Source organism: Jaculus jaculus, chromosome 9 (genome assembly GCF_020740685.1).
Source record: "Jaculus jaculus isolate mJacJac1 chromosome 9, mJacJac1.mat.Y.cur, whole genome shotgun sequence".
Classification (NCBI taxonomy): domain Eukaryota; kingdom Metazoa; phylum Chordata; class Mammalia; order Rodentia; family Dipodidae; genus Jaculus; species Jaculus jaculus.
The window spans coordinates 117044159-117055680 of record NC_059110.1 but is presented as its reverse complement, the minus strand read 5'-3'; the positions used below and the strand labels follow the sequence as shown (position 1 = coordinate 117055680).

The 11522-nt window shown below is 53.5% G+C and overlaps 1 protein-coding gene across 1 annotated transcript; it reads left to right on the top strand.

Moving 5' to 3' along the window:
• The first annotated feature begins 6760 nt into the window (after nucleotides 1–6760).
• On the top strand, nucleotides 6761–11080 carry Nags (N-acetylglutamate synthase). The gene is made up of 7 exons (XM_004655285.2): nucleotides 6761–7165; nucleotides 7679–7953; nucleotides 8073–8286; nucleotides 8551–8731; nucleotides 9152–9323; nucleotides 9416–9598; nucleotides 10560–11080. The coding sequence occupies exons 1-7, from the start codon at nucleotides 6761–6763 to the stop codon at nucleotides 10711–10713; spliced, it is 1584 nt and encodes a 527-aa protein (XP_004655342.1). The 3' UTR covers nucleotides 10714–11080.
• The last annotated feature ends 442 nt before the right edge of the window (nucleotides 11081–11522 follow it).

Genomic DNA, 11522 nt, shown 5'->3' with positions numbered 1-11522 from the left:
TTTCTTCAATCTCTTGCCTTGTACTAAGTGACTAGGTATTTGCAGTGTATTTAGTATTTTATAACCTAAATGGATTAAGCCACACTTCTAATCTCAGCACTTGGAAAGATGAGGCAGGAGGACACAAATTCAAAGCCAGTCTGAATTACATAGCAAGATATGAGATGAAAGAGAGAGAGCCAGGCATGGTTAACACATGCCTTTAATCCCAGCACTTGGGAAGCAGAGAAGTAGGAGGATTGCCACGAGTTCGAGGCCACCCTGACTACATAGTGAATTCCATGTTAGCCTGAGCTAGAATGAGAACCTACCTTGAAAAAAAAAAAATAGCAAAAGGAAAAAAAAAAGAAAGAAAGAAAGAGAAGGGGAGGGAGGAAGGGAGGAAAATTTGATGCAGGAGCTGGAGAGATAGCTTAGCAGTTAAGGCACTTATCTGCAGAGCCTAAGGATTCCATGTTCGATTCCCAATTAAGCCAGGTGCACAAGGTGGTTTATACAACTGGAGTTAGCCTACAATGGCTAGAGGCCCTGGCACACCCATTCTCTCTCCCTCAAATAAATATTTTTTTTTAAAAAAAAGATGAGAATGAATGAATATGGGTACACCAAGTCTTCTTGAAGCTGCAAATGAATGCATGCGCCACACCGTGCAGCTGGCTTTACGTGGGTACTGGGGAGTTGAACCCTGGACATCAGGCTTTGCAAGCAAGTGCCTTTAGCCACTAAACAAACTGCCCATCAGTACTACTTTTCTGCATCTTGTTCAGTTATTTTTGTAATTTTCATATGAGAAAGAGAGAGAGGGAGAGAATGGCGCAGCAGAGCCTCAAGCCGTGGTGCTTGTGCGCATGTGCGACCTTACAAGCTTGCACCTTTGTGCGTCTGTCTTAACGTGGGATCTGGAGGGTAGAACATGGGTCCTTAGGCTTTACGGGCAAGCTCCTTAACCACTGAGCCGTCTCTTCAGCTCTCAATTCTTTGTCCAAAGAACCAGGGCACGGTGTTACAGAAGACTCCTAGGATCCCCTGCGGTATGCGCTGTGGTGTGAACTGTCAGATATCGACCATGACCCTCCACCCTGCCCAGACGGCCGCTGCTTCTGTGCGCATCTGGGCTGAGTCACAGCCAAGAAGGGATGAAAAAGTCTTGGCCCTTCAAAACAGCTCCTATGGACATAAAGGGTAGAGAAAGGAAGGGAGGAGGATACTTAATAGGTTGATATTGTATATATGTAATTACAATGATTGTAATGGGGAGGTAATATGATGGAGAATGGAATTTCAAATGGGAAAGTGTGGGGGTGGGGAGGGAGGGAATCACCATGGGATATATTTTATAGTCATGGAAAATGTTAATAAAAATTTAAAAAAAAAAAGAAAATTAAAAAAAAAAAAAAAAAACAGCTCCTATGCGCAGGGGCCGGGACTCTGTGGAGTGGTGTTTGTGTGATCCTGAGGCTGGTCTCTGTTCCCAGAATCCCCAAATCCTGAGGCCTGGGAGGAGTGGGGAGCAGAAGACTGCTTGGTCCTTTTGGCCTACGGTGGGGCCTGCGCAGGAGCGCTGACCCCACACGTGCATTCATTCAGGGGCTGGCCTTCCCTCAGAGAGTCCGCGGGGACACAATGGCCCCAGGTCCATAGGCCTGCAGTTAATCATTCGCTAGGGGTACACCCCGGGTCCCATTGGCTGCCTGGAGACACAGCCCTCTGGGCTGAAGCCGAGCCAGTGCCTGTCTGGACACAGGACAGCCCAGTCCAGGCTGGTGGCAGCGGCCCCGCGTCCACAGAGCTCGGGTGTGGGGCGTGGGGCCCAGGAAGAAGAGGCGTTCTGAGCAGGGGGACCAGAGGGTGGGTGCTGCAGTGGGCTTGGGAGGAGACTGGAACTGGGAGGCTGAGGGAGGAGTTTGGGGAGGAAAACTCTCATGGCTCCAGGGCTGGGCCCACCTCCTCCGGAGGACTGTGGGGAATGGATGTGTTAAGGATGGGGGTGGGGGCTGCGGTAAAGAAGGGAAAGGAAGGCCCTCGGGAGCACCCGCAGGGGAGGGGTGCGGACCCTCTTAGCCTGGCTGCTTTCCTGCCAAGATTTCTGAGCAGAATGGAAATGCCAAAGAGGAGGTCACAAAGGCCATCACCCCTCCCCCTGCAGAACCTCTGGCCTGGGACAGGGTGGGGGAGTGGGCCTGAGGGGGCGTTTCCAGCAAGGGTCGGCATGGACACTCATTCAGCAGCCACTGGAAGTTTTGTTGATGTTTGTTTGTTTGTTTGTTTGTTTGTTTGTTTGTTTGTTTTTCCGAGGTAAGGTTTCACTTTAGCCCAGGCTGACCTGGAATTCACTGTGTAGTCTCAGGTGGCCTCGAACTCACATCGATCCTACCCCTGCCTCCCTCTGCTGGGATTAAAGGCGGGCGCCACCATGCCCCACTTGGAATTTTTTTCTTTTTTCATTTTGTGGATAGAACCCAAGGCCCTGGCACATGCAGAGCACGCGTTCTACCACAGCCACATCCCCAGTCCAGCATCCTGAATACTCAGGAGGCCACTGCTCCTCAGGTGGCCTGAGTGACAGCCTGAGGAGCACAAAACCACCTCAAGATGGGGGTGGTGGCTCAGTGGTAAAAGATGTTTGCATGCAAAGCCTGCCTACTGAGGGTGGACTCCCCAGTACCCAAGTAAAGCCAGGCACACAAAGTGGCACATGTGTCTGGATTTTGTATGTACTGGCAGAAGGCCCCGGTGCACACATTCTCTCTTTCAAATTAAAGAAAATATACATATGTACATACATTACACACACACACATACACATACACATATGTGTGGCTAAGGCACTTGCCTGCAAAGCTTAAACACCGAGGTTTGATTCATCATCACCTACCCACATAAACCAGACGGCACAGGCATCTGGAGTTTTGTTGCAGTGGCTAGAGGCCCTGGCTTACCCATTCTCTCTCTGTATATATCTGTGTGTGTGTGTATTATCTGCCTCTTTCCAATAAATAAATAAAAATTTTAAAAGATGGGAGCTGGGTATAGTGGCACATGCCTTTAATCCCAGAACTCAGAGGTAGAAGGATTACTCTGAGTTGGAGGCCAGCCTGGGCTACAGTGAGACCTTCAAACAAACAAAGATTGGGGGTGAGCAGGATGCAGTAAGTAGGGAAAGCCTATAATCCCAGCTTTGGAGAGACAGAAGCAGGAGAATCAAGAATTTGAGGCTAGCCTGAATTACATGAATTTTTCTCTCTCTAAAAAAAAAGAGGATCGCCACGAGGTTGAGGCCACCCTGAAACTAAATAGTGAATTTCAGGTCAACCTGAGCTAAGACCCTACCTTGAAAAAAAATATATATATATATAGCAATAATCACCAGAGAGCAGTGATAGGCACAGTTATCTCAGAACTGAGGAGGCTGAGGTAAGTTCAAGGACATCTTGGACTACATAACAAATAACAAACAAAAAAGTCCACAAAGGAAGAAAACAGAAAATATAGGAAGTCCCAATGCCTAGACCTAGCACTTGGCCATGACCACTGATAAATTGTGTGATCAATTCACCGTGACAGAAGGTCTTATTTCCTCCTTTAAAATAACTCCAGGGGCTGGAGAGATGGCTTAGCGGTTAAGCGCTTGCCTGTGAAGCCTAAGGACCCCGGTTCGAGGCTCGGTTCCCCAGGTCCCGCGTTAGCCAGATGCACAAGGGGGCGCACGTATCTGGAGTTCGTTTGCAGAGGCTGGAAGCCCTGGCGCGCCCATTCTCTCTCTCTCCCTCTATCTGTCTTTCTCTCTGTGTCTGTCGCTCTCAAATAAATAAAGAAAAAAATTTTAAAAAATAAAATAAAATAACTTCAGAAGAGAGCCAGGCATGGTAGCCTTTGATGCAGAGATAGGAGGATGGCTGTGAGTTTGAGGCCAGCCTAGGACTACACAGTCAGTTCCAGGTCAGCCTAGGCTTAAGTGATACCCTATCTCAAAAAATAAAAAAATATACAAGGGGGTGCCAGTATGGAGGCACACATCTTTAATCTCAGCACTCAGGAGGCAGAGGTAGGAGGATCAATGTGAGTTGGAGGTCACCCTGAGAATACAGAGTAAATTCCAGGTCAGCCTGGTTTGAGCAAGACCCTACATCAAAAAAAAAAAAAATAATAATAATAATAGTAACAACAACAACAACAACAACAATAATAGCAAATAGATAAAATGAACAAGGGGGCTGGAGAGATGACTTAGTTGTCAAGCAAGCTTAAGTGCTTGCCTACAAAACCCAAGGACCCATGCTCACCTCTCCAGATCCCACGTAAGCCAGATGCACAGTGATGCAAGTGTGCAAGGTCACAGATGTACACACGGGGGTACACATGTCTGGAGTTCGACAGCAGTAGCTGGAGGCCCTGGAGTGCCAATTCTCTCTCTCTCTCTCTCTCTCTCTCTTTCACATAAAAAAAGGCCCAGTCTGTTGGGCTTGCCTCAAAAAAAAAATTCAATAAATAAAGGATTTATGAGGATATATACTAAACATATCCAGGTGCAGGACATAGGTAACTGAGTGCAAGCTGGGAGGTTTGTTCATGTAGCACCTGAGCCTGGTGTTAAACAGTGACGCACACCCTATGAAAGAGAGCTGAGTGACCTTTGCCCTCACCTATTTCCGGTGCTTCAAGATCTTCATCCATGGAACAGTATAATAATGGCACCTGGCTGGAGTCACCACAGAGACGGAATGAGCGGGGACTTCTGAAGGGTTTTGTTGGTGTTCTGCATGTGAGGATCCCTTATGGTGCTAGAGTCTTGTGAACACCTGTCACAGGTAACTTGGCTGGCCACACTACTCCTCCAGAAGTTAATTGTATTGTTTATTGTGTCTTTATTCTGGTGGCTTTCTCCTGTTTCTGGCAAGTGACCTGATATGAAGAGATTTTAAGTTTAAACAGCCTAAAAAGAATGAATACTGGCCAGGCATGGTGGCACACACCTTTAATCCCAGCACTCAGGAGGCAGAGGTAGGAGGATCGCTGTGAATTCGAGGCTACCCTGAGACTATATAGTGAATTCCAGCTCAGCCTGGGCTAGAGTGAGACTCTACCTCGGGGGGGAAAAAAGAAAGAATGAATACTAATATGGAGTGCCTTGGGGATATGACAGTATTCCTCAGAATGCAACGGCCGGGGTTTCACAAACTCCAGTGAACCTCCCAATGAGCTCAAGCTTCCCTCCACCCCTTTTTAAACAAGTTCCCAGGTAGGTAGCCCAGCTTGCCCTCCAACTCACTATGAAGCAAAAATTATCTTGAATTTTTTATCCCTTACTTCTATTTCCAAGGCTGGAATTATAGGTGAAAATTGCCCATCATTGCTCCTCTCCACGGTTTTTTTTTTTTTAAGGCTTTTTAAACTTATTTGACAGAGAGAGAGAGAGAGGCAGAGTGTGTGTGTGTGTGTGTGTAAGAGAGCGACAGAGAATGGATGCACCAGGGCCTTCAGCGGCTGCAAACAAATTCCAGACACACATGCCACCTATGCATCCGGCTTTCGAGGGTCCTGGGGAATTCAACCTGGGTCCTTTGGTTTCGCAGACAAGCGCCTTAACCACTAAGCCATCTGCCCAGCCCTATTTCGTTTTTCTTTTTCTCATTTTCTCATTTATTTATTTAAAAGATTGGGGCAGATAGAGAATGGGCATGCCAGGGTCTTCTACCACTGCAAACGAACTCCAGATGCATGTGCCACCTGGTGTATCTGGTTTATGTGGGTCCTGGGGAATCAAACATGAGTCCTTTGGCTCTGCAAGCAAGCGCCTTAAGGCTAAGCATCTCTCCAGACTCCTCCGGCCCCTCTTTTTCTGGTTTTTCGAGGTAGGGTTTCACTCTAGCTCAGGCTGAACTGGAGTTCACTATATAGTCTCAGGGTGGCCTCAAACTCACAGAGATCCACCTACCTCTGCCTCCCGAGTGCTGGGATGAAAGACGTGGGCCTCCACGACCGGCTCCACTTATTTTTAATATTTATTTTTATTTATCTGAGACAGAGGAGAGAGAGAATGGGCGTGGCAGGGCCTCTAGCCACTACAAACGAACTCCAGATGCATGGACTACCTTGTGCACCTGGTTTACCTGGGACCTGGAAAATTGAACCTGGATCCTTAGGCTTGGCAGGCAAGCGCCTTAACCGCTAAGCCGTCCCTCCAGCTTCTTATTTGTTTTGTTTGTTTTTGAGGCAGGGTCTTGCTATGTAGCTTGGACTAACCTCTAGCTTTCTGCAATCTGTCTGCCTCAATCTCCCACGCGCTGGGATTACAAACACGCGTCACCACGCCCCGGCTTGGCATCAGGACTTTGCATCCCTGCGCTCCAGTGAGGCCCGCACCTGTGTCCAACCTCCCCAGAACCCTCCTTCCAACCCACCTGCACTAAAGGCCACCAGCTAGCTAGCTCCTCCCTCCTCACCAAGACCCTGAAGCGGTCACTACTGGTCACTGAGCCCTTCCAGTGACCCGACCCTGGCGGCAAATTAAAAAGAGCTCCTCCACTCTTATCTCGCCCTCGTGATCCCCCCCCAGGGGCGGGGAATGCCCGACGCCCCGCCCTCTGACCCGTGGACCGACCCTCCCCAAATGCATCCAGAAGCCACTCCACGAACCCTATCCCGCCCCGCCTCCCGGCCTGATCCAGCCCCGTCTAGCAGCAGGTTAAGAGCCCCCCGGGGCCGGGCGCTGCACGCAGACCGCCACCCGTTGGGGGGGCGAGCGGGTTTGGCTGTCGTCATGGCGACGGCGTGGGTGGCCGCGGCCCTGAGGACAGCTACAGCGGCCCGAAGGCTGCGCGGGCCCCGTGGCCCTGGGGGCTCTCGGCGGCTGAGTGGCAGCGTGCGGCGGCGGGCCGCGAGGGGGACGAGCCCGGGACGCCGGCTCAGCACCGCCAGGACGCGCACCCAGCCCCCGAGGGAGGAGGCCGAGGGCGCGGAGGATCGTGTCCGGTCGCCGGTCGCCGAGGAGCCGTCGTGGACGCCCCCCGAGACCCCCGCGGCCCCGGCCGGCCGATCGCTGGTGCAGCGAGACATCCAGGCCTTCCTGTACCAGTGCGGGGCGAGCCCAGGGGAGGCACGCCACTGGCTCACGCAGTTCCAGGCTCACCACCACTCTGTGGACAAGCCCTTTGCGGTCATCGAGGTAAGCGGAGCCCAGCGATGTCGCCGGGTCACAAGCAAAGGGGATGGGGGGCGGGGATCGGGGGGACAGATCGTCAGGGAAGGTCGAACCGGGAAGGGCAGCGTAGGAGCATTGAACTGGGCAAGGAACGTGGCAAGGTGCCTTGGCTCCCGAAACCTTGCGCCTGGGCACCAGTGACAAGGCCACCGGGAGCCCCAGTCCCCCAGGGGTGGGGATGTCTGAAGGCCTCACCATGGGCTTGGACGCAGTGTGGGGTTCAGACCGCGGAGCTGTGGCATCACCCCTCCCCCCAAGGTGTCTCAGAGTCCAAGGCCGCAAGGGAGGAGCTGAGGGAGGAACACTGGCGCGAGATAAGGGGATGGGGTGGCAAGACCCAACGGGCAAAGGGCAGAGCAGATGGGCACCGGTGGCCAAATGTGAGGCCTGACAGTCATTCTAGGGTCCTGAGGGCCAAGTAGGGGTCAAGCGGCTCCCGGGGCCACGGGAGGCCCCTGAATGCCCACTTCTGCACAGGTGGACGAAGAAGTGCTCAAATGCCCACAAGCTGTGTCCGCCCTGGCCTTCGCCCTGGCATTCCTGCAGCGCATGGACATGAAGCCGTTGGTGGTCCTGGGGCTGCCGGCCCCCACGGCACCCTCGGGCTGTCTTTCCTTCTGGGAGGCCAAGGCGCAGCTTGCCCAGAGCTGCAAGGTGTTGGTGGACGAGTTGCGGCACAATGCAGCCATGGCCGTGCCTTTTTTTGGCGGCGGGTCGGTGCTGAGCGCTGCCGAGCCGGCCCCCCATGCCAGGTTAGTGCTGGCCCTGCCCGCCCGCCCCGGAGTCCTTAGAGTGGACCGCTCTGCTTTCCCCTGCCCTGGTCCCGGAGGGATGAAGGGGACCCTGTCGAGCACCACATCTGGTCCCACAGCTACGGGGGCATTGTCTCGGTGGAGACGGACCTACTGCAGTGGTGCCTGGAGTCCAGCAGCATCCCCATCCTGTGCCCCATTGGGGAGACGGCTGCGCGCCGCTCGGTGCTCCTCGATTCCCTGGAGGTGACCGCGTCGCTGGCCAAGGCGCTGCAGCCCACCAAGATCATCTTCCTCAACAACTCGGGCGGCCTGCGCGATACGAGTCAGAAGGTGCACCCCTCCCCCGCCACCTCATGGCCCTTGGGCAGGGCTGAGACCCTCTGTCTTGCGCCCCCGACAGGCCTAAGGTCACTCTTAAGCCAGCGGGGTAGGAAATTTCTGACGCAGGGGGCAGAGTTTAGGCCCCCTAGTGCCCAGAGCTGAGACCCCGGGAGGAACTGAGGGCAAATGGGTCAACGAGAGGTCAGTGTGGCGGGGCAGGGGTGCCGTCGGGGTGCTGTGGGTCACAGGCGCACTTCCTTGCCGCGGACGCAGATCTTGAGTAACGTGAACCTGCCCGCCGACCTGGACCTGGTGACCAACGCCGAGTGGCTGAGAACCAAAGAGCGGCAGCAGATCCGGCTCATCGTGGACGTGCTCAGCCGCCTGCCCCACTACTCTTCGGCAGTCATCACGGCCGCCAGCACGCTGCTCACCGAGCTCTTCAGCAACAAGGGTGAGGACTGCGGGCGGGCGGGAGCTCCGGCCGGGCCCGGCGGCGGGGAAACTGTCGGAGGCCACGCTGGAGTGAGACTCCAGCAGAACTAGGGATACGGGCGGAGCCTTAGCAGGTGGGAGGGACCACCGGTGGGCGGGCCCTGGGGCCGGGACCAAGGGAGATGGACAGGACTGGGAGAGGTGGGCGGAACAGCACCGGACAAAATTTAGGGAGAAGCAAGCGTCAGGCAAACGGGATTTGCTAAAGACGATGGGTACCCTGCACAGGGACAGACCTCGGGCAAATCAATGCAAACTACACAGGTCATTCCACTGTTTAGGGCTCCGCAAAGGGAAATTATCCTTCCAGCCCTGACCTCCAGGCTCACACGGTGGGCTGCGGATAACCTAAGCCCTCCCTCCACCAATCTCGCCCCAGGATCGGGAACCCTGTTCAAGAACGCCGAGCGAATGCTGCGAGTGCGCAACCTGGACAGCCTGGAACAAGGCCGCCTAGTGAACCTGGTCAACGCCAGCTTCGGCAAGAAGCTTCGAGACGACTACCTGGACTCGCTGCGCCCACGGCTGCACTCCATTTACTTCTCCGAGGGGTAAGCTTATGGGCCCCAAAGGGTAGGGTCCAAGCCTCGCAGCTTGGGGTCAAGGAGAGATCCCAGCCTGCCTCCCTCTCCTGCTGTGTTAGGTACAACGCCGCTGCCATCCTGACAGTGGAGCCCGTCTTGGGGGGTACCCCGTACCTGGACAAGTTCGTGGTGAGCTCCAGTCGCCAGGGCCAAGGCTCTGGCCAGATGCTGTGGGAGTGCCTTCGACGGGACCTGCAAACGCTTTTCTGGCGCTCTCGAGTCACCAACCCCATCAATCCCTGGTAAGCCCCCCTGGGGAGGGGTTCTAGCCAGCCATGCCCTGGGGGACTCACCAACCCAGGAGGGCTTTACCTTTTTTCACTAGCTCACTGGCATTCCTCTAGTCCACACATCTGCTCTTTCCTTGAAACAAGTTACTTAATCCTAACCCTGCCTAAAGCAGGCTGCCTCTCCCAGGGCCATGACCTTCCAGTTCTAAGTGTGACCCAGTTGCCAAGCCCCTCTGTAAGTCCAAAGGAACACTCACTGCCCTGTGACCCCACACCCGCCCCTGTGCTACACAACTCAGGTAGAGAGGTGCAGAGGACAGGGGACATTCCTGCTCTCACCTTCCTGGCTAGCTTCTCTGAGCCTTAGCTGCTCTTTGGGGACATAACAATTCAGCCTTCATGACAAACTCGGGCTACCACTCTGAGAATGTGGTAACAGACCATGGGTCCCAGTGGGATGTGTAACATGTAACAGACAAATGACAGATTTAAAAATTTTTTTTTGTTTATTTGATTTTGTTTTGTGAGGTAGGGTCTTGCTCTAGTCCAGGCTGATCTGGAATTCACTATGTAGTCTCAGGCTGGCCTCAAACTCACAGCAATTCTCCTAACTCTGCCTCCCGAGTGTTGGCATTAAAGGCTTGGGCCACCACATGCGCAGCTACTCTCTCTTTTTTTTTAAATATATCTTTTAGTTATCTGAGAGGAGAGAGAGACAGACAGAGAATGGGTGTGCCAGGGCTTTCAGCCACCACAAATGAACTCTAGACACATGTGCAATCTTGTGCATCTGGCTTATGTGGGTCCTGGGGAGTCGAACCTATGTCCTTTGGCTTTGCAGGCAAGCTCCTTAACCACTAAGCAATCTCTCCAGCCCACGCACAGATATTCTTGAAAACAGACCTAGTGAGCAGTGAGCACTGGCCTTGTCCTAAAAGAAGCCCTATTTGCCCCCCCACCACGCCCACCCCAGGTATTTCAAGCACTGTGATGGCAGTTTCTCCAACAAGCAATGGATCTTCTTCTGGTTTGGCCTGGCTGACATTCGGGACTCTTATGAACTGGTCAATCATGCCAAGGGGCTGCCAGACTCCTTCTGCAAGCCAGCTTCTGATCCAGGCAGCTGACCCCTGTCATGGACCCTGCAGTCTGGGACAGCCAAGGTGGACCAAAAGCCACGCCTGCTGGGGTTGACCCCATGCAGTCTAGTATCCACAAGGAGGGAGGAAGCCTCAGGTCTGTCAAGGGAGCACCGAAGTGGGACAAACACAGTAGAAGGGACAGCAGCCTAAGACCCTGACCTGCTCCAAAGCCACACCAAGGCTTTCCTCAGGGCTAAGCCTCAGGGTGGGGCAGTTTCTGTGGCTTCTGTATTGTTTTGAGGTTCCTTTGCCTTGAACCCCACCCCACCTGATCTCCTACCACTCATTTTAATTGCTTTGGATACTTCAAGAATTCAGGAGGCATTGATTAAAATCAAAATACTTGCCTGAGTCAGCTCACACCTGAAAGGAAATTAGCACTGGCCCTCTGAGAACTTGAGGGCAGGAGGCCAAAGGACTCCTGGAGGGAGCAGGGGGGCTGATTCTAAGGGTGAGGACTGCCACTGTCTCCTCACCTGGAGGTTAGCAGCCCCCAAGGGGGGCAGCTCTATCCTTAGGTTAGGAAACATCACTGCCCAGAAGGCCACTGTCCCTTTGGACCCAGAGCCCCCTCCCCAGGTGGGTTTAGAGCCCAGCCAACAGCAGTAGCCTATTTAACTACAAGACCACAAAGAAATGATAAGGTGACTTCTACTCAAAAGCCTGGAAGCTCATGGGCCACCTAGGCTGGCAAATGCAGTAGTGAACAAGAGACAAGGTGGGAGGCAAGGACCAGCACCCACAGTTCTCTGACTTCAACGTGTACACGTGTGTGTGTGCGCACACACACCCCA

Bases quoted from the DNA above. Each gene is read 5' to 3' on its own strand.
- Nags (XM_004655285.2), top strand. From the start codon at position 6,761: ATGGCGACGGCGTGGGTGGCCGCGGCCCTGAGGACAGCTACAGCGGCC. The intron at 7,166-7,678 runs GTAAGCGGAGCC...ACTTCTGCACAG, and splicing joins AGCCCTTTGCGGTCATCGAG to GTGGACGAAGAAGTGCTCAA. The intron at 7,954-8,072 runs GTTAGTGCTGGC...CTGGTCCCACAG, and splicing joins GAGCCGGCCCCCCATGCCAG to CTACGGGGGCATTGTCTCGG.